The sequence below is a fragment of the Rhea americana genome, unplaced genomic scaffold (genome assembly GCF_003343005.1).
Source record: "Rhea americana isolate MKP2758 unplaced genomic scaffold, rheAme1 scaffold_79, whole genome shotgun sequence".
NCBI classification, from domain to species: domain Eukaryota; kingdom Metazoa; phylum Chordata; class Aves; order Rheiformes; family Rheidae; genus Rhea; species Rhea americana.
In genome coordinates, this window is record NW_028186967.1 from 588,866 (window position 1) to 610,099 (window position 21,234).

Here is a 21,234-nt window from a genome sequence, read left to right on the forward strand (position 1 = left end):
CCTTGGCCAGCTGCTCCTTATACCAAATGCTTGTGGTTGACTGGTTGGTTARTCTTGTCCTATTTACAGTCCCAGCTTCTGCATTGCACAAGTCTTGGGAGTTTTTTGCACACTGGAGTGAGGCTTCCTGGCCAACCTCTGAGGCTGTGTTCTGATMTGGAATGAATATGGAATGGTTAAATTGCTTGTCAAATAGTCCTAATGTGGCTCTGGAAGTTGGGTGAATTTCTTATGTGTGCAGCAATCTATTTGCATTCCCAGAAGTTAAGCCATTTTGCCAGCTGAGTGCTGTGGTTGCCCCACTGGATTTACTACCATGACAGTCTTAGCAACAAAGCAGAGATAGATGAAGCTCTATGTTCATGCATTCCTCACCTCCATTTTTGTCTCCTTTTCCAGTTGCTTTCCAAGCCCATTTTTTTCCGACAAAGCTCAGAGCGGCGGAGTTTCAAACTGCCAGATATACGGAAACTGAGCCGTGATGGGACTGGGTCACCATCCAAAATCAGCCCTCCCTCAACCCCCAGCAGTCCAGACGACACCTTCTTCTCCCTGGGAGACCCTCAGAATGGCAAGAGGAGAAGGAAGATTCCCAAGGTAACATTAGGGATTTATCTCTTTTGCTTGGCTTCTCCCAGGCAGGAACGTGAGTATGAGAGAAAGCTACACTGCAGGGACACTACATTGGAAACTGAAGAAAACTATTGTCCTTCCAGTTGACTTGACTCCTSTTTAACCTCCTTTCTCCCTGAAGGAGGAGGAGTACAAACATCTCTGCAAGTTTTGAAGTTATTTTTCTGAGTTCTATCATAGTTTTTAGGAGGATTAAGACAAAATGATGGTTTCRTTTTTGGGCAAAACTTCAATTTTGTCAGTGGAGGAAAAAAGCAATTAATATTTTGGGGAAAAAACACAACCCTCCCCCCCCACACACACAAACCCCCATCTTATTTCTTTCCTTTCTTGACACACAGGCAGTCAGAAATGGTCTGTATGTACTGTTGATATTCCTGCTAGCAATCTGTTGTTCTTTACTAGGTCCAATTCATGCATTGGCTGTTTCTARTTCAAGATAGGGTATGACTTTAGATGAACAAAGCAAAATCTGACATTTGAGTGACAAAATGAGTTGTCTGTAGTCATGGGCATGATGTTCTCCTAGCATCATCCCCTACTTTGTTTTTGGATAYAATATGACTCTATCTCAATTTTATTTTCTTCCAGATCTAGCAGGAAGTGTATTCAATCCAAGTGAGGTTTGGCAACAAGCTATCTATTGAACATTTCAAAAACACGGTTATAAAAACACAGTTGCTTGTCTCAGTCTTTGCAGGACAAGCAGAAGCTACCAGGGCCTGCCTGTGGTAATTTTTTAGAACAGTTTTCAGTTTTCACARTTTTCTTCTAGGGGAAAAAAGGATGTGTTTGTATCTCTTCTTTGTTTCCTGATTACCAGATCTGTGTTAATATTTGCATATCTGATTCTGAATGCCTTCATTCAGAAGTTCACTTCAGTTCTTCAGGAATGACCCCATGGCTACAAATGTCTAGGGTTTCGTTTTCCTGTATGCCTACAATTCTGTGCATGTTTGAGCTCTATCGATGTATGTGTTTGAGCACTTACATTTATGTCAAGTGCTGTGAAAGTAAGATTATGAATACATACTTAYTGGGCAATGCCTCTGAGCAGTCCTGCTGAACGAGCTCAGGAGTGAGATTTGCTATGGGCGGTGACAAGACCAACATGAGCACTGAGCTGAACTGGCGCAGGGAGGCCATACTTCCACACCAGAGCACCCTGCCACTGGAACATCTGCATTCAGATTCTCCCAACCAAATGCATATCAAGTTAGAAGACACCTCTTTAATGCTGTCTGTTTCACCTTAGTCTCTCAACGTGTAAGCACAGGGGTCCTAAACTTTTTAGAATAAGTCTGAATGCTGTGGCCATGCCCTGCTGCTCTTGCCAGGGGACCCTGATGAGGAGGCAGTTCTGCTCRAGGGGGGCCGGGAACACCTGGCACGCCCCTTCTGCAACTCCCCTCCCCTTCAAGGAGGGATGGGGAGCCAGGGGGCACTAAATGAGCTACTCAGCCCAGCTATGGTTAGGATTGGGTACYGGAACACTTTCAATAAAATTACAACTTTCCGCTCTGTTTGGGGAAGAAACTAACCTTTTTTCATTTGTTTGTGTGTTTGCTGAGCAGCTTGTGTTGAAAATCAATGCTATTTATGAGGCTCGGAGGGGAAAGAAACGTGTCAAGAGACTATCACAGTCTACAGAGAGCAATTCAGGGAAAGGTAAAGGAATTTTGAATCATCATACGTCTAAGACTTTTTGAGGACTTATCTTGGAGTTTAGGCTGCCTTGGTGATTTATGTGATGTTTTCTGTCACTTCTTCCATTCCAGAGTGAGGCTGAGTTGGGGCTTCCACCCCTTCTTTTGGGAAGCCAAAGACTGTTCTACTGCCCGAGAGCCTTTCCTGAAGGGGCAATTTTTTGTTTTTTTCTTGATTCGTTTTCATTCCACTGTTCTCCATGATAACCTTATAGGTCACACCAAAAATGTCTCCTCTTTTTGATGTTTATTTCTGGAACTGACTGAAAGCTTTGCAGAGGAATGTTCTGTCCAAAGAGGCTGATCTGTTGAGATCAAAATATTTTGTGAGAATGTGTCACTTTACTGAACCGTCCAATGGAAGATAATAGATTTTGAAACAGGCCTGGTTTCTTCATCATCCCAATAAACAAATAACGTCATTTGGGAATCAGGATTTCTAGGCTCTTGACTGTAGGACCGCCTCCATCATCTTAACAGTGAGACTTTCAGCCTTCCACTGTCAGCTGAGAAGTCTTAGAGCTTAGGGGTTTGCTGGCTCCTGCTGGGGTTCACTAGAACCATTCAGATACTTCAGACCAATTATTTTTAAATTTTCTTCTCTGTAAAAGTTAAAATTATGTCTTTCCAATATATTTTTTCTCCAAAACATCAAAATTTCCAGTACAAGGTGACTTCCAGCTCTGTTTTGTTTCCTACAATTACTTGTTAGTATTTATCTTGTTTTATATGTAAACTTTGTGTGTGTTTATATATAAGGACATGGATGAACATTTGAGGGACAGGGCAGCATCCCAGACTGGTTTCTACAATGTTTTTCACCCATCTCTGCAGCATCAGAGGCTTTTGGTCACTGAAAAACAAGCTATTAGACCAAAGAGATCTTGAGTTTGCTTCACTCAGGCAGCTGGCTTTTTTTTTCCTTGTCCTGTAAGCTATTTATTGTGTATTCAAGCTAAACACATTAATCAGTATTTTGCCTTGATGTTGTGCTCATACAGACATGGGTAAAATGCTGCTCTTGCATTTTATTTTTCATGCAACTCCCTTGCTGTGTACAATTATTTTGTTGCATTTTTCTGTTCCCCTGAATGAATGGGAAGATACTAGGATTGGTAAGTGAAATGTTTTGGGTACATACATCCTTGTAAAGGATGAGATCCTCAGTATCTGTACTATCTGTCTTTCTAAAGCTGTTAGGCCTTGCTTTCTCTTACTCATGGTTAGAAATACATTATTATACTTCATCTTCCTCTTTCTTTTTTCCTAGTTACAGATGAAAACAGTGAATCAGACAGTGACAGTGAAGAGAAGATGAAAGGTAAGGAAAATATGTGAAGAGAACAAATGGCTGCTGATAAACTCTCCTCTGAGTTCCTAGGGTGGTCAAGATCGCTCCTCTTTGCTCTAGCTTTGAAGAAAGAGCTTGTTTCCACATGGAAAGTATTTGTTTCCATGAAACAAAGACTGCAAAACTGCAGGAGGAAATCCATAGGCAGAGGATTATAGGAGTCTAAAACTAGTGTATAGACCAACTCCCAACAAAGCTTTTCACATTGACTTTCACAAGGGATAGCTTGGGCACCATGAAAGTGCAGGGAGACTTTTCCAAGTGCAAGGTCACAAATGTGTGAACAAGTTACCAGAGAGAGCATCACAATAGGACAGGATGTCCAAAGCTCCACTACATATTTGCTAAGGGAGAAAACTCACAAGCCAGACTGACTAGCTAGAAAACTGTCATTGCGCTATACAATTTATTGCTAATTAAACTCTTCTGCATTTGCTAAATTGTGATGAAGTGCTGTACTGCTTGCTTCACTTCAGTAGAGCTCTGTGGTATGTTGGTCTCCAGAAACTTTTTCTCAAACCTTTTTGAATTTGTAATCAAATGTGTAAATCAATCATTGTGACATGCTGATGGCAGCAGTCTTGTAGGAATGTATACAGCAACTTAAAAATCCCAACAGAATTGGAATGCAAAATTGAAACTTCTTCACATTCCAAAGTTACCCGATTCTGGTCCAAATACATGCCTGATCTGGGCTTCCAAGCTGAAAAGGTAGGGACAAGCAGCAGTTCCCACTCCGCGTCAACTTCAGCGCATGGTGCTTAGCAGTGCTCATCCTTACTTAATTATCCAACAGAAACTACAATATGAGTTTCCTTGCGTGTTTGTGAGCACCACTTTCCATACAAGAACTGCTAGTATGCCTGCTTTTGCTTTCATCGTCACTGGGAAACTTTGTGCAAACCGAAACCTTCTGCCACTGCCTGCCTTTTGACAGGCTCTCAGGCTAGCCTGGATATAGGGGGGGAAATGTTTGAGCACAGCTCCTTCAGGAATTACATCCACAATCAGCTTGAAATGTGGTGTTATGAACTACAGTCCATATTCAGATGTAGCTGAGAAAGACAGTGTAGATATAACCGGGAAGATTCAAACTCTTGTTCCTGATGGCCAAGGTGAATCATATACTCCATCCTCTGTTTATACGAAATATCCTACTGCTTCCCAGCCAAATAGGCTTTGCATAAGTCTATTTTCTAGTCTGTTGGCCAGAATCTAGAGAGAAGAGCTCCAGAGATCTTAGAGCCATCAGTTCTCATCCTGAATGATTCCTGACCTGATATCAGTCTGAGTCTGGATCCAGATGGCAGATTTTTGGCCTGTATCTACCAAGAACATGTGGAAGGCAATACCACTCCACTGAAATCTTCTAGAGAAAAAATGGTCTCGCTGGGTACTATGCCTCCCTCACTGCTGTGATACAGACTTCACTGTTGAAGTGTTACACATCTCCAACTTCGTAGCCAGACTTAAATGCTACCCAAACAAGTATAAGCTCAGTGGGCTTGAGAAGAGGAACCTGCTTTCCCTAGTCTCTTCCTCTGCTGTTCTGTTCTCTCCTCATAAAAAAAAATTGTTACTGAAGATGGAATGAGAAATCTKTAAATCCAGAGAGAGGACTGTTTTCTCTTGCAGCTAGAAACTGCTTGTGGAGGGGATATTGGAGATGGAGCAAAGTCACCCCAGGTCTGACAGCACTGGGCTCTGAGCAATATCCACCTCCATACCTGGATCTGAGTGACTGTGATGAAAGCTTCCACGTGTAGAAAAGTGTGACTAGAGCTTTGGGACTCAGTAACCATTTGCTCTAGCTTCATCTGTATTTTGTTCTTTGCCTTATCAAATTGTGGACTTTTGTATTTTTAAACAATAGGAAAGTGAGATGATTTAGCAAGTGTTTGTGGAAGGGACTTTTCATTTTATATGTTTCACTTAACAGACTAAACTTACAGGCCAGTTCCCACTGCTTTGCAAGTCACTTTGCGTCAGCTGAGACACAGTAAATCATCAGACTGCAATCATCAGGCTGCATGTCAGAGCCATATGTACTGACCCTTGAGAAGGGAAAATTTTCAAAGACAAACTGTGCCATGATGACAGCAGTACATTCCTGGTATCTTTAGCAGGTTGCACAGAGTATAAACAGGCAAAGCCTGAGTGGGCTTTTCAGAAGCACTCAGCATTGCTCTGACGCCACTTCTTTTGAAGTCCCTGGTAAAACAGAGATCACTTCTGAAAGCTTCTTAAAGCAAATAGTGTAATAGCTGATGAGAGAAAGGAGTCTAAGCCATCTTTCCCGGGCCTTTACTGTCCAGGGACTGTTTAACTCTTTGTTTTAATTTAAAAGGCACCTTGAGAGTGTTCTAGGTTATGTTATCTGAAATAGTCCATGAGTGGCACAACTGAGCCAGACAAAGAGTCAAGAGTCTGTCCTAAAGGATATACCATTTCCCAGGAAGCCCCATCTTCCAAGCAGATCACTTTTATTTATTTGGTGTTTCTGCCAATGGTTGTGGTTTCTGTCAAAAATATCATATTGCCACCCACTTTAGCAAAACACACATTTGTGGGAAGTGTACTATAGTCTCTGCTTGTAGTTAATTCCTTTTTTTTCCTTTTGTAGTAGGGTAGGGGAGACTTGTGGACACTGAATTTGGGATGCAACCACAAAACCAAGTAGGGGGATGGTTGTAGTTCTCCTCTAGTCTCTTCCCAGCAGGCAACTTTTCATTACTTTCCATGCTGGAATGTTTATTGTCCCACAGCTCATATGTGTTGCAGTTAGAGCTTGCTTGGCAGATTTTATTGTTTTCCCATTTTCTTGGGTGAACTTGCAGAAGCACAGGCCTGAGAGATTAGCTTTAGGCCCAGGAAGAACTAGCATGAGCCAGCATTTTTCATTTGCATCTCTTCTTATATTTTCTGTTGTTGGCCTTCAGTCCASTCCTTGTTGTTATAACTTGGGAGTCCCCAGCATTACTCAGCCAATGGAACCCTAGCCTGACCTAACATAAGTGCTGGGCTTGWAAAACTGGGGATCACTATCTGCAATCTCCTCTGAACAAAAGTAATCAGTCACATAACTGTGCTTGCCTTGACTGATACATAAATGAAGGCTAATATGAATGTCCAGATATTGTGTGTTACTCTGTGTCACATCTGGATCTCACTTTGAGTTGTCTTCACTTGTAAAAGCCATCCATTAAATCCTGCTGCTGCCAGAGTTCTTCAGGCTACTCCTGATGCATGCAGATCCTTGTGATCTCCCTCCACATGCTTTTGGACAAGCCTGTATATCCATAGGGTGATGGTACTCATAAGAGTACATCCCATCTCTGTCACTGAGATGCTTTCTCAGTATTTGTAGTGCAGCTTCCAGATGATTCTCGCTTCTTGCTCAGCCGCTGACAAAGTAAATGCAGTGAGATAGTGGTGAGTGTCTCCATAAATCTCTGAAAAACTCTGTAGGAGCTCTCTGCGATGGACTAGACAAACCAACAATTTCTTATCTTTTTCTTTGCAGCTCATAGCCAGCGCCTGGTCCATGTGAAATCTCGTCTGAAGCAAACCCCACGATACCAAACCTTGGAACGAGACTTGATTGAGTATCAAGAGAGGCAGTTGTTTGAGTATTTTGTCGTGGTATCACTGCACAAGAAGCAGGCTGGGGCTGCCTATGTCCCTGAAGTTACCCAGCAGTTCCCATTAAAGGTGTGATGCCTATCAGGAACCTCCTGGCTGGTGCCAGAATGCATCATGCGCTACAGAGCTGGAGGAGCCACAGCTTCTCTGCTGATCACATGCTACACTAGTAATCCCTCTGCCGTTGCATTGTTCAATAGGACTGAAGACACAGGTGCTGCCATAACCCCTTGAGAAATGTCATGATATTCTTCATCACTGGAAGTGCAGCTGTTTAGATCTTTTGCTGCCCTTGGCTATGATTTTTTTGCAGTTTTTCCCATTCTCCCCCTTCTCTCTTCAAAGAGAACCAACACTGTATATCAACGAGTGCTATTCTTAAGGAAGACATGCTCTTACAGGGAAGGCACTGCTTTCACTAATAGTCTAGCTAAGAACAGGGAATGACAAATGGGACAAATGCAGAGCAAGTGTGACAGCGTACATCTAAATGTGATGTAACAGGAGTTCCCCTCAGACATCAGTTCTCTTTCTGTTTTCTGGAATACATGTCTCAGAGTGGAGGCACAGTATTTCAGGGCCAGGTGTTGCAGAAGTAGGGTTTGGTGGAATTGGGGGCAGAAAGTTACTTTAAAGATTTCGTGAGTGAGAATCACAGAAATTTTAATATCTTCCAGGCAGAAGCTTAGCCTCTGTCATCACCTCTTCATTTRTCACAGGAAAAATATTTGAAGTCATTCCATCCCCACATGACTAATTGGAAACATTCCTTCTGTCTGTTGTCTGCTAGCTTGAACGCTCATTCAAATTCATGCGTGAGGCAGAAGACCAGTTGAAAGCTATTCCCCAGTTTTGTTTTCCTGATGCTAAGGACTGGGCCCCCATCCAGCAGTTTGCCAGGTAAATACTGTACTTCGTATCCAGATCTATGAAAAATTCATTTATACATCCAGCTAATAAAAAACAAGTGCTGTTGTGGTAGAAAGTCAGATAGTGCCCTGAGAAGGGCGTACTGGAAATATGAAAGATTATGGTCATACATTTAAGTCAGAGATTTTGTGTTTGAGCAATGGGTGTCTTTTCATTCTAATTTCTCTTTCTGCAGTGAGACATTCTCGTTTGTCCTGACTGGGGAAGATGGGAGCAGGCGTTTTGGATATTGTAGGAGGCTGCTGGTAATTATTCATAATTCTGTTCATTAGCAGAAGGGAGACCACCCCTTTGTGGAGCTGGTGTTACTGGCACCCCTTATGGAGAGTGGAAAGCTGCTGCTCTTTCCTTTCAGTGTGGAAGGAAAGGATGAAAGCAGAACAGCTTTATTCTTTTCTGCTCAGTGTCAAGGTTGCTCTCTGAGTACCACTCTCCACTCCAAACACAGCTTTTTTGCCTTTTCCTCATGTTAGTGCTTAATGTTATGAACACAGACTGTTGTTTCACTACTAAGCTGAGGGTAGGATTTATCTCCCTTAGGTTTAGATAGCTAGTAAATAGTTRTCTAAACCTGTGTTGATCCTGTAGGCTCAGAGTTGTCTCTGTAGAGCAGTCTGCTCGCCTGACTTAGGAAGATTGGGATCATACTGTTTGTGGGATCATTTTTTCCCACTGTTTCCAACATGTCAATGTTTTGAGCCAGACTTGAAGCGTTATCTTCTGCAGCATGCTGTGAAATTCATGCCGGTTTCTGAGCCAGCCAGTGAGTTGCAGGTGCTAAGACAGCAGTCATTTGATCTCTACAGTAGTTGTAACTAACTATGACTTTCTTGGTGATTTTTGTGTGTGTGTGTGTGTTTGCGTTTCTTTTGAAAGCCTACTGGGAAAGGGAAGCGTCTCCCAGAAGTTTACTGTATTGTGAGTCGTCTTGGATGCTTCAACCTGTTCTCTAAGGTGAGGGGGAGAGAGGAAGGGAATTTGTGCTGCAGGCAGAAGGGGACCTGAAGGTGAAGCCAACACCAGAAGAGTGGGAATCAGGGAAGCTAATGGCTTGGGAAGGGGGTTGAAATGGTGTTGGCAAGAAAACCACATGCTAATTCTAGAGCCTAGAAAAAATACTGTTGAGAAGAAAAATATACCATCAGCTGTTGGCTTGTACCTTCAGCAGAACTACCAGTACACAAGCACTGAGAGKTTAAAAGGTGGGGTCCTGGCCCCAAAGGTCAAAGGGAATTTGCAGCAGTAAGCCTCCCTTTGGCCTCACKGGTGCTGGGTTTCCCTTGTTGAGGAAAAGAAGAGTTTATAGCTGTATCTCTTACCTTCTTCCTTTTGATTCAAATCTCCATATCATTGCTGGGTTAAGGAGAGAATTTGGATGCTGGTTAACTTTATTCCTAGTGTTACTTCCCTCCTCCTCTTTTACATATTTTTGTGGCTTCGTGTTTTTGTTTCAGATCTTGGATGAGGTTGAGAAGAGACGGGGCATTTCRCCAGCCTTGGTGCAGCCCCTCATGAGGAGTGTCATGGAGGCACCTTTCCCAGCCTTGGGTCGGACGATCACAGTCAAGAACTTCTTGCCAGGCTCGGGAACAGAGGTAAAAAGACCGCCCTAGAGGGAGTGAGATGTAGACCAGCAAGTGCCACTAGATGTGCACAGCTGGTGACTGGATGTTGGGACTGTGATGGGGTGCTGTGGGGCTGTTCAGGAAGGGCAGGTTGTCTGGCAGCTGTGTGGAGGGAAGCGGAGGAGTAAAATAAGGGGTCTGAGAGGATGGCACAGAGACTTTTACAGTGACCTCAGAATCAAGAAGTAAATTATACTGTGAAAAAGAAAAACAGGGCATTMAGAACTGAACTACACAGGCTGGCAGAGTCCACACTGTGCCACACACAGCTACACGTGGCCTTGGGTCTGCTCTTGGCTTCCCACACTTAGTTTCCTGAAGGTGGGGTTAATAGCACATGCTCCAGCATAGGTAATGCACAAGTCAATGTTTGTGTGGGACAGGGCAGGGTGTTTCAGTTAAAGATACCTGAAATCATCCAAGGCAGTGGTATAGCCCTTCAAGAATGATGTTTTAACATGGTGGAGCTGAGGGTATGTGTTCCATCTGCCGTAGTGTTTTGTGAGGACAGTTAGAGAGTTTTAAGAGTGCAGAGCTTTGGCGGATAGCATTAAAGGACTCTGAGAGGTTGGAGGGAGCCAAACTGGTTGTGGTCTTGGCTTGCTTTCTATTGGGCCTGGTCCTTGGTGTGTGATATCTCCAAATGTGAGAGAGGAGAGTGTGTTGATGTAGGTTGTGCCTGCTGGAGAACATGTCAAGTTAAGCAGTATAGACAATCAAAAGTCTGTGTTTGAGCTCTCTGCCTGGCCCTGTTTTATATAGCAGTGTAGATGTACCTGTTGCTGAAGGCAAATGTAAAGAATAAAAAAGCATGCAAGGACCAAACCAGAAAAATGAGTTATAACCAGAAGAAGACATAGAAGAAAATATATTTGTCTATCAATAGTGGAATTAGTGAGACCTCTTTCCTCATACTGCCCCTTCTCAGGGCATGAGGCAGTTGCTGTGCTGTAGCTAGGCAGGAGCTGTGCACATGCTGACTGTCCAGCCAGTATGTACGTGCTGCTGGACCAGGGAGCTGCTGCCAAACAGAGTGTGTAATGGCTGCATGCTGCCTGCCTTTCCCAGCAGGAACACTGTGCTGGGGCATGAGCGCCTCTCTCCTCCATGGGCAGCTGATTTCCACAAATTTACCGAACATAATAGTCCTTGGGACAATTTCCATTAAAATTGGAAATTGAAATTGGCCAGCTGTGGATTCAAAAGTTAACACAAAAGGAGGGAACCAAGTAAAAGTATGATTACCTGAACCTCATTTCCTCTGGGAAAAGCAGGCTAGTAAGAAAGGTGCTATGAATACATTAGAAGGATGAGACAGATATAAGAAAATACTGAACGGCAACCGTAGATTGATTTTTTGTTTGTTTTGTTTTGTTTTCCTCCMCTTCTTAGTGTAAGTAGCCTAACGTGTGGTAAATGGAGACTGAAGACATTTGATGCGGGGTTTTTACACTTCAGTCTTCAGAAGAAAGATGATTTATGGTCAGATATTTAATACTTTTAATATTAATAATGTGAGAGTGCCAAACAGAACAGGAAAAGAATTGGCTCAAGACAACTTAATTGTATTTGGGTAAATAAGACCTGAGGAGATTCACAGTACAGTTGTGCAGAAAATAACTGCAATGATCTCTGAACATTTTGCAGGCAGCTCTGAGAATGGGAGGTCTCAGGGGAATAGAAGAAGGTGTCCTAGCATTAGCTTTCAAGTAGAGCGAAAGTGAGGTTTCAAAGAAATGTAACTTGATTTGACCTAAATTTGATTGCTAGAAATACATAGGAACAAAATATGTAATGAATTTGTATGAATCTAGAGGATCAGAAGGATTTGTATGAATCTAGAGGATCCAATACCTTGGGTCTGTGAAGAATGAATCATGTTAAACTAATCTATTTTTTTCTTTGAGGTACTTGGCGTAGTAGGGAGAGAAAAAATGGGGAAGGCTTTTAAAGAGAATTTAGGAAGACTTTCAGCATAGTACTGTCTGATGACAAACTGAACAGTACAGATTAAATTAAATTAYTGTGGAGCACATGCATAACTGGTTAAAAATCTGCACTCTAGGAGTAGGTTCCCAGTGGTTTACTGTCAGGCTGTGAGAGTGTTTCAACTTTTTGTTTCTAGGATCCTTAATGTTCATTAATTATCTGATTGATGGCATAAACTCCACATTTACACAATAGGTGGATGACAGCACAGAGATGAATTGCAGGCACTTTGGAGAGTAAGGGATTAAAATTCAAAATAACCTTGATAAATGGAGGATTTGGTCTGAAATTCAATATGGACAAGAGTAAAATGCTGGGAAGGAGAAATCGAATAGTCTAATAAAATGTGGAAATAACTGAGTGAGCAAAACTACTTCAGAAAAGGATCTGGTGGTRTAGTGGACCATTGAACGAGCAAAAGTAATACTATGATGTTATCAARACAAGATCCTTCATTGTGAAAGAAAATAAAAGGATGAATTTGAATGATTTACTTGGAGTATCATTTAAAAAAAAATGCAGACATTAGAGAAAGTCCCAGGGAGGTGCTGAAGTTTATTAAATTTAGAAAGTATGGGCAAACTTTGAGAGAATTTTTTGCTTAATATAGAAAATGAAAGACAAAGCAGGACACGTGACAGCAACCTCCCAATATATACGWAGTTTTGTACAGAGAGGAAGGAGACCAATTGTTCTGAATGTGTACTGAGAGTAAGACAAGGCGTAGATGGAGTAATTTGCCACTGAGGTAGTGTAGTTATAGGTTTGGAGTTGGTAGTGGTAGTTTGGAACTGGAGTAGATTTTCTTCTGGAGTTTATAAAATGTCCATTGTTAGAGTTTTATAGGAGCAAATCAGATAATCATCTGCCTAAGGTAATGAGTGTGACTGCTAAGGTACTGTGACAGGGATTATTTAAATAGATATGAACAAATGAAAATATCCTCCTGATATTCTTTTCCACAATTGATATAAAAACTTATAGTTGGCAAATTAGGTATCCAAATTCTTACAAAAAAAAAAAAAAAAAAAAGAAAGAAAAGAAAAGAAAAGAAAAAAGAAAAAAGAAAACCCTAACAGTGAAAATAAGAGTGAAAAATCAAAAAGCTCCTGCCATTCTCCTTGCATGCCAGTGAGCCTGGAAACCTCTCCTAGCTGGACACAAACTAATTTTCCTCCTCATAAAGAACTCCCTGTCCTCAGTCCAGCGGAGGGAATTTGTGGTTGGTGTCATTCTGTACCCGCTGGAGTGGACTCTGGATAGTCTTCAGCTTTATCTGGAAGAAGGATTTGTGGGAGGTCTTTGGAAGGACTATGCTGGAAGGCTTAACACTGCATGGTGTTTCCCAGCACAGTTGGTAACGCATGTCAGCTCGGAGAATACTCACTGGGTCCTGGCTTGTGCCAGTATTGGTGGAGGGCAGGAGCTGACCCAGAGTCTTTTTTTCTGCAACAGGTAATTGAGCTGCGGCGGCCTCTTGACTCAAGGCTTGAGCACGTTGATTTTGAGTCCCTGTTCACGTCCCTCAGTGTGCGGCACCTGAGCAGAGTCTTCGCCTCACTGCTTCTGGAAAGGAGGGTGATCTTTATCGCAGACAAGCTCAGGTACCCTCTTGTGGTTCCTTAAACAAAATGCTGGCAAGGAGAGAGGCTGCAGTGGCTGGTTCCTCTGCCTTGTTCTTTGATTTGCCTCAGTTTCTTTCCAAATTTTTACCTGATGTGAGTAGGTCTGTGAAGGAGTGGGGAACTCTAGAAGCCACATGCCATAGCTCCGCTTTGCAGCTTGCAAAATGCGAGCTTTTTCTTGTYCCCAAGGAGAATGTCCCCTTTCCTCCAAATCATTTGAGAGCAGAGCCCTGTGCTAAGGAAGTAAAGTCCTTCCCCTTGCTCCATGRTAAGGCAGTGTTCCTCACTGAGCTGTGCTAAATTTTTAGGGATTAGGCCTCAGGCAGAGGATGCTGTCCCTTCTGGGTTGTCCCCTGATGTCACAAGATTGGTTTCCTAGATTTTCTTGCTTGTATTTTATTACTAGTTGCAGAAGACTTTTTTCATGTTGGGGGTGTGTGATGGGAAAGGGTGCAGTAAGGGGGCATAAGGCAGAGGACTTCCCTTTCTCTGAATTTGCCCAATTTCTTTTTTTCTTTTTTCCCTCCCACTCTTCCCTAAGTTATGAAAATGGGCCCAGTTTTCTTTAAGATCTTGTGCAGCTGGTGGCTGGCAGCTCTCCAGCCCTTGAAGATTCAGGGAGGGAGAGTAAGCCAAGCCTGGGGAAGGAAAAACTGCTTGGATGAGTAATGACACTTAGGAGCTGCTCAGGTTTCAGGAACGTACAATGCCCCCAAGCCATCTGTATTCACAACTTTCAGCCAGCAGGCTGCATCTCTGGGGCTGAGGGCTGGGGCAAAAAATGGAGAGGCCCCTTCTACAAGGGAGCTAGGGAAAAAAATCATCCTGCAGGGATCCAGTGCTCTTTGAGGGCAGAGCTCAGACAATCTCATCACAGGAGAAGGAAGGCTGAGAGAAGGAAGCTGTAGCATCCAGGCAGCATGCGCTACTTACAGTTCTTGGCAAATGCCTTGGGTAAGGGAGGGGAAGATTTGCTTCACTACGTTCACTGATGCATTATATGGGTAGACGTTTAGTATTCTGAATACTTAAGCCACAGGTGAGATGAAGAGCATTCAGACTTGATTGAAGCTGAGAGAATTCATCCAAATGCTACATTTCTGYGTAGTGCGTATGATTTGTGTGATAATTTACAATATCAAGTTTTGTTTTGGGGGGTGGAGGTTCTTCTCTCCAGTAGGGTAGATTTAACCTACTTGGAAAAAATCTGTTAAGTACACAGACATCATTATATTCTCTAAATGAGAATATAAAAGAAAAAGAAAAAATAATAGATTGTAGGGTGCATGACTTGTTTTGTTTTGCTTTGCTTTTTTCAAARCATCAGTTTAGGATGAACCTTTATTTGGCAGATCCTTTCTTGTCAAATCTTATGACAGCATACCACCATGTTTTCTGAGCATGCCATGTGTTAAAGAGTATCTAATTCAAAGCGCTTCTGTGTGTTTGACCTCCCCCCACAACCCCATAACGCCTGTCAAAAAATCCAGGGATGTTAGGAATTAATCTGACTGTCCAGCGTATAAAACAGAATTGGAGTGGGCTATAGAATCACAGTTTCTAGAACTCTCTAAATATGGGGTAATTTTTTTTCTTCTGTGAAAAAAAATTGTCATGTTTTAAAGATCCAGGGTCTGTTGGGCCACGGGGCTCAGCATCAAATATTTAGCATAGACCCGCCAGCTATCTACAAGGCGTTTAATATTTGATGTTTCTGAGAAGACCTTGCTCCTAGCGTCAAGCAGTTTGGGGAGAGTCTTAGTTTTCTTTTCTTGTAATAAAAGATGAAGTTTCTCTGGCCCTYGTTGTTGTGGAGAAAAACTTGACCCCAAAGGGCTATAAGGCTTGGAAAACAGAAGACAAAGAAAATAACCCTCAAAATGAAATAAGCTGTTGTATTTTTAATCCATGATTGAATGCGTTGGATTAGTGCACTTTTCATAACTGAGAGGTCAAGAATCTCTGTCTTGTAGTGGAAATCACATGTTTTGAACACTGATGATATTGTAGATACAGGACCTCATGTCCAAATGCTACTCCCTTTGGGACAGGAACACACTGAACTCAATGGATATTAAATAGTATTTACTTTAAGAGTAGAAATGCCAATTTCAGGGAAAAGAAGATAAATATTTTTGCCAAATAGCTTAAGAGGAGAAAAAAACCCAAAACAATAGAAGCAGCTGTTCAAAACTACTCAGAGGTTTGGAATGCTAGAAATAATCCAGCAGAGATGGATTCATAGGCAGAGTACAGGTGACATGATGAAAGGTGCATAGCAAATTACATTTATCATGAATCTGTAGAGTTTTGGTGTGGGTATTATTGATAGGTATATCTGTACATGTGCATATAGGTGTGATGTCAGTGACAGAGACAAAAAAGATATATACTTTTTTTATGTTTTCTAATTGCTATAAAATCTGTCTCTGGGAAAGAAAGCTGAAATGTCTCTTGCCAAATACCGTGTGGACTGTGAAATATTTTCAAGCTGAGCCAACAAATGCATCTCACAAGTGTACAGCAAGTAAAATACTTTGTCTTTTCCATCTTTAGAATGAACATAGAGTGTCTTTAAAAGATCTGTCAATCCAAAGGTTGGCAACGGAAAAGGAAAGAATTTGGTTTGTTATTTTTTTCTCTATTGCCATGGAAACGAGTATACATTCCCTTTCAGCCCAGGAAAATGATTTTGTTAAAAGTATGTTGATCTGTGTAGTCTATCCCCAGCTTTTACTCATTCCTGTACGGTAAACCTTTGACTGGCTTGAGGGAGATCTGTTAGTTTCAGAGGACTTCTTAAAATCAGAAAACTTACATTGGCTTAGTWCTAAGGCATTCGTTTTTCTAGTTCTCCTTGAAAGCCTGTTGTGGATCTGACCAACTCAAGCAACTCCATCTGTCCCTGCCAGGAACCACAGCTGTGTCAACAACACAAAGTGGTCGTTGTTATCAAAGACAGATCTAAAAGAATGAGAGTAGACACTTTAAATGTGGTCATCACCAGTAAAAGATAATTAATCAGCAGCCCTTTCTGTGTGCTATGGAAACAGTCTGACCTGGGCTTGCGCATCCCAGCAATCCAGACTTCTCATTTTTATGATACGGTTAGGGAGAAGAAGAAACCAAAGGAAGAGGTTTGGACAGATGATAGTATTGTTTTTTTCAGTGTGGTCRTAACATTTGCTTCTTCAGATCACTAACTCGCCACTTCAGAGGTAGGCACTGGCAGTGCCCAAATTAATGGCATTGTCCTGGCAGGATTTGCAGCAACACTTCACAAAGTTGCAGTGCAAAGTTTGGAAGATMCATCAAATATTAAACAAGAGATCTGCAAACCAACATTGGTAAATCCAAATGTGACACAATGTCAGAATTATATTTATAAATAAAAATAAAAATAAATAACACATATAATACATATATATATATATATAAAACATCTAAACCATGTTAAATTACCAAATGCCAGCGTATTTTCAGAAGTCTGGTTAGTGCAAGGAACAAAGGGCTTACTGACATTAAACTCCAAAAGTCTGGTTGATTCAGTAGTGGGTTGTTCTTTTTTTTGTTGTTGTTGTTGTTTTCTTTTTTTGTTTTTTTTAAGAAATCCTTAAGCATCTTAAATCCAAAGAAAGTCATTAGTTTGGGAAGAAAGTAACCAAATAGAGCAGCCAGTATCCTTCCTTAGAAATTATTGCAAGTTTTTAAGTGTCTTCTTTAGTGCAAATCAAGCTAGTCTTGGAGCAAATTTTCTCAGAGAGGAAGACGACTTTCCGTTTGGTTGCAGCTACTGTGTTCAGATTCTGTACTGACCACCTCTATATGACATTGCTGCCAAAAAGCAGCAGCTGCAATTGTTGATCTGTTTTTGCATATGGTACTGTGTGGKGGAAAGGCCTGTTGTTTGAGCAACCATACCATTATTCCGATCAAGAAGAGTTCAGCCAGCAGTGTATATGTCAGCATCTGAACCAGTCCTTCAGGGAGGGAGTCTGTCAAGGTCCTTCACGTACATCAGTACCTTTTAGGCTCTGTACTAGCGTTAGCTCATCTATTGTCTCCTGCAAGCTCCTGCGCGAGTGACATCAGATGTGCACCTCAGCCCTTTTCCCTACAAGAGCCTGAATGAACCTAGGAAGATGTGTTCAGGATCTTCAAAGTGTACGTTACTTTAAAGACCTGTAGTACTTTAAGGATTGGCTGTTGAAACCAAAAGCCTTAAAAAACAGTGTCTGCATTCCATGCGAAGAACTGACAGTGAACTTCTGCACCCTGAGATTAGTGCATGACACTTCCCAAAGCACACTGCAGTCGTGCAGGAGAGCTCTCTTAGTTTGGAGCACACCTTCGAAAGGCAGCACCCTGGCTCAGTATGGTTCAAACAGCAGGAGCTGTTGTGATGGCTGTGGTACCATCAGATGCCCATGGCTGTGGTAKGTTCTGATATTTCAGTTAGGGGTGTTGGCTGTAGCTACACAAAGGCACTGCTTGTCTGTTTGGTACAAGAGCCCTCATAACAGAAGGAGTGACAGACACTGAAATACATAGTGCTTTGAGAGTGTATTAAATTATTGCAGTRCTGGGGACTGTCAATTTTTTCACCAGCAAATATTAAACATGAAGGAGAACTGTTGGCTGTCAAGGTGTGCCACTTCATGATTCCATAAAAGATTCTCTCACTTAATTACTGATACTGTAGCACAGCTTTTCAGATATGTCCTTATTTGTCTTGGATCACACACATCTCAAAGAAAGAGGCATCCAGCTTGAGCAGCACACAAAACTTCAGTGGTTCCTTGAGGAGATATCTTCTACATGGACAAGTATATGCTGAATTATGACTGTGGTGAAATTTGGACCATCTCCGCTGTCACTGATAGCTGAACAGCACACGGTGATGCAGAATGCGTAAAAGGAATTTAACACAACAAATTCTTCTTGAGTGGTTCAGTAACCTGGGTGTGAATTAATAATTTGTCATTGCTTTTGAAAAGCCTTATGCAAAAGAAGGAGGGAGATTTAGATTAGATTAGATTAGATTAGATTAGATTAGATTCATTCCAAAAGACCGAGACTGGTGTGCTCTTGGAAAGCTGCAATGCTTTGAGACCCTCTGCAGAGCAATTCTGACCAAATCACATGCAGAAGAGCTACTGCTTTGATACCTCTTCTGTGTCCATCTCTAAAGTGCTCTGTCTTCAAGGAAGGCTCACAGACCTCAACCCATACAGTCTTAGTTCTTGAAAATTACGTCCATATTAAGAAATGTTTCGGAGCAGAGATAAGCAGGACTTCTGTTGGAGGCGATTAGGACTTTGCAGATAGAAGAGTGGAAGGGGAAGGTACTTTCTTTGTTTCCCTCAGCATGGCGCATACAATTTCAGACTCGCACTGCTCTGCGTGTAACTTCCACRAGCTGGAACTCAGCCGTCTTTCCTCCCACTTAAGCTCTCACCTACTGTCTGTRCTCTATGGGAACCTGTAAGCAGGGCTGAGGGCAGAACAAGTCACAGTAACTACACTGGGAGACAGCATGCCGCAATATCTCACCACGTCACAAATAACCAGGTACTTCAGCTGCCCACCGCTCTTCTACGGAGCCACACGGGATCACAAAGATCCTTCCCATTAGTTTTCAAGCATTGTCTGTAAAATCAGTTGGGAGCTTTGGGCAGGAAAGGGRGATGTACCTTCAAGATCAAAGTTTTGCGACAAAGGTGAAACTTCTAACCTTTCCTCATTCAACCTCTGCTCAGAGAAAAGGAAGTCCTGTAGTGATAGTCTGAGTAATGCTGGGATGCTGTGGACAAGTGATGAAAGGAGKACTTCTTTCTGCTTTCACAGTAACACTGCTATTGTTATTACTGTGGCTATTACGAGTCAGGAATTGAGGAGTGGAAAATGTGGTATGCCCTAATGGAGGAGAAAGGAAGCCCCTGCTTTTGTATCTGCTCAAGGGGTTGAAATTTATGGGTATAMAAGTAGCATGTACAAGCAACACCACTTTGAAAGAGACAGTTTTTAAAGGATCTGATTAATTTGAAGCTCACTTATAAAATTGCACACCTTTATTGCAGTTCCTTTCAAAATTAGTCTATATGAAAGATACCTGCTTTGGTATTGTTCTCACCTTTTTGGTAAATGTTCCCATTTCTCAGTAGGTCTGTTTTCTTACCTCATTATTTTCATGTTGTTTCTCTCTTTGACTCATTTTTTCCTCTCTATGTTGTTTCTCTCTTTGACTTATTGTCCTCTTGGGGTGAGGGGGTATCAGCTGCACTGGTCTGCATTCAGTAAGTCTAGCAGACACTGGCTTGCTGATGAGGGCAGCTTGAGATCAGAGATAGAGGGTTAGCCAGCAGGAATGAAAAGAGAAAAGGGAGAGAGGGATACTTAAGACCTTCCTAAACAAGGATATGGAAATGTTTTCCCATTTAAGGCTTAAGGATGCTAGTGTGTGACATGGTCTTTGAAGGGTCCGTCTCCTTTTTTCTATACGCTGTCTGCTTAAGAGAAGACAAGCCTCTGTAAGCAAAGAGAGAGCAAACTGGTCCTCTCTTGGGAAGAAACTTTACCTCCCAGATGGTTGCTTCCAAGCACCCATTCCATACCTGTTAGAGTCCTAGACAAAATTCTCATGTTAAGCAGATTCTAGGCGCTCCTCGGGCCCAAGGATTTTCTTATCTCCAAAAAACGTCATGTGTTTTCTGATGTTTACTGCCTAATTTCTTCATATGGCCACACTGATGTCCCGGCAACCATAATCATGTTCTGCTAAACTGAATTTATCCGATGAAAGCCAGCCAGCTGTAGCCAAGCCATGATACTTTGCTCAGCTTGTGTTATCATTACAGTACAGGGACTCAAATTCACCAGATTTAACTGGAGCAGGGGGGAGGAGGGAAGTCAGGCATTACTTTTCAGAGTGAGCTCAAGTCCACACCCATCCAACCCCTTCCTTTTCATTTCAAGTCAGCAAGAAACTGCCAGATATGGATTGCTCAGTATAAATTCCCTTGTGGAGTTTAACACAAGCCAGCTGTGTGCACCTCCWTGGCCACGTGATTCCTCCAGGCCACATTAGCCTCTCTACCCTCCTCCAGTCTTTCAAGACCTGGATGCTAGTAAAACAGAATGACGTTATATTCAGTTTATTGTGGCAAGCCTCCCTCCTCCCTTGACGCGTTCAAGTGCTTGCAGACCCAGGACAGATGAGTAACTGATGCCCTGCAGCGAGCTTTGTGCATCTCTATGACTGACTGCAGATGCTGCCTACCTTGCTTCAGAGATCTGATAGGTTTTCTGGCCAGACCCTCTTGGAGGTTGTCAGCAAAGGGACTTACAGCAGAGCAACTGGTAGCATTTGAATGGGGAAGACTGACAGCTCTAATCTTGTGAGCCATGGGCAGTGTCACGCAGAGGCTAGCAGTGTGCTCCCTTCCTTGGTTTTCACTTGTTTCCTGTGGCTCTGAGTTACACTGGCAGGCTTCACGGGTGGCAGGAAGCCCCACTAGCCTYGAGTCTGAGATTGCTGCCTTCATCCTTCCCCTTGTGCTCTAGCCTGGCATCCAGAGCCATCAGGACCCGTAGAAAAGCATGCCGTTTCCGTGCGATTCCTCAGCCTGCTGAAGTAGCCCCTAGGCAAAGCGTGTGCAGATAGCATGCTGAAGGGCAGCGACAGCGTGGCTGCAATGACCGGCCTGGGGACATTACATTTGGGGGTTAGCCGA

At 42.5% G+C, this 21,234-nt stretch overlaps 1 protein-coding gene across 2 annotated transcripts in view; it reads left to right on the plus strand.

Moving 5' to 3' along the window:
• DENND2A (DENN domain containing 2A) overlaps positions 1-21,234 on the plus strand; it is a 61,840-nt gene that overhangs the window by 31,468 nt on the left and 9,138 nt on the right. The window contains exons 6-14 of one of the 2 annotated variants that reach the window (XM_085322549.1): positions 400-597; positions 2,208-2,301; positions 3,616-3,660; positions 7,214-7,401; positions 8,123-8,232; positions 8,438-8,507; positions 9,139-9,216; positions 9,717-9,857; positions 13,332-13,480. In XM_085322549.1, the coding sequence (XP_085178675.1) occupies positions 400-597; positions 2,208-2,301; positions 3,616-3,660; positions 7,214-7,401; positions 8,123-8,232; positions 8,438-8,507; positions 9,139-9,216; positions 9,717-9,857; positions 13,332-13,480 (1,073 nt within the window). Of the gene's footprint in view, positions 1-399; positions 598-2,207; positions 2,302-3,609; positions 3,661-7,213; positions 7,402-8,122; positions 8,233-8,437; positions 8,508-9,138; positions 9,217-9,716; positions 9,858-13,331; positions 13,481-21,234 lie in introns of both variants that reach the window. The other variant, XM_085322548.1, reaches the window with a different exon arrangement.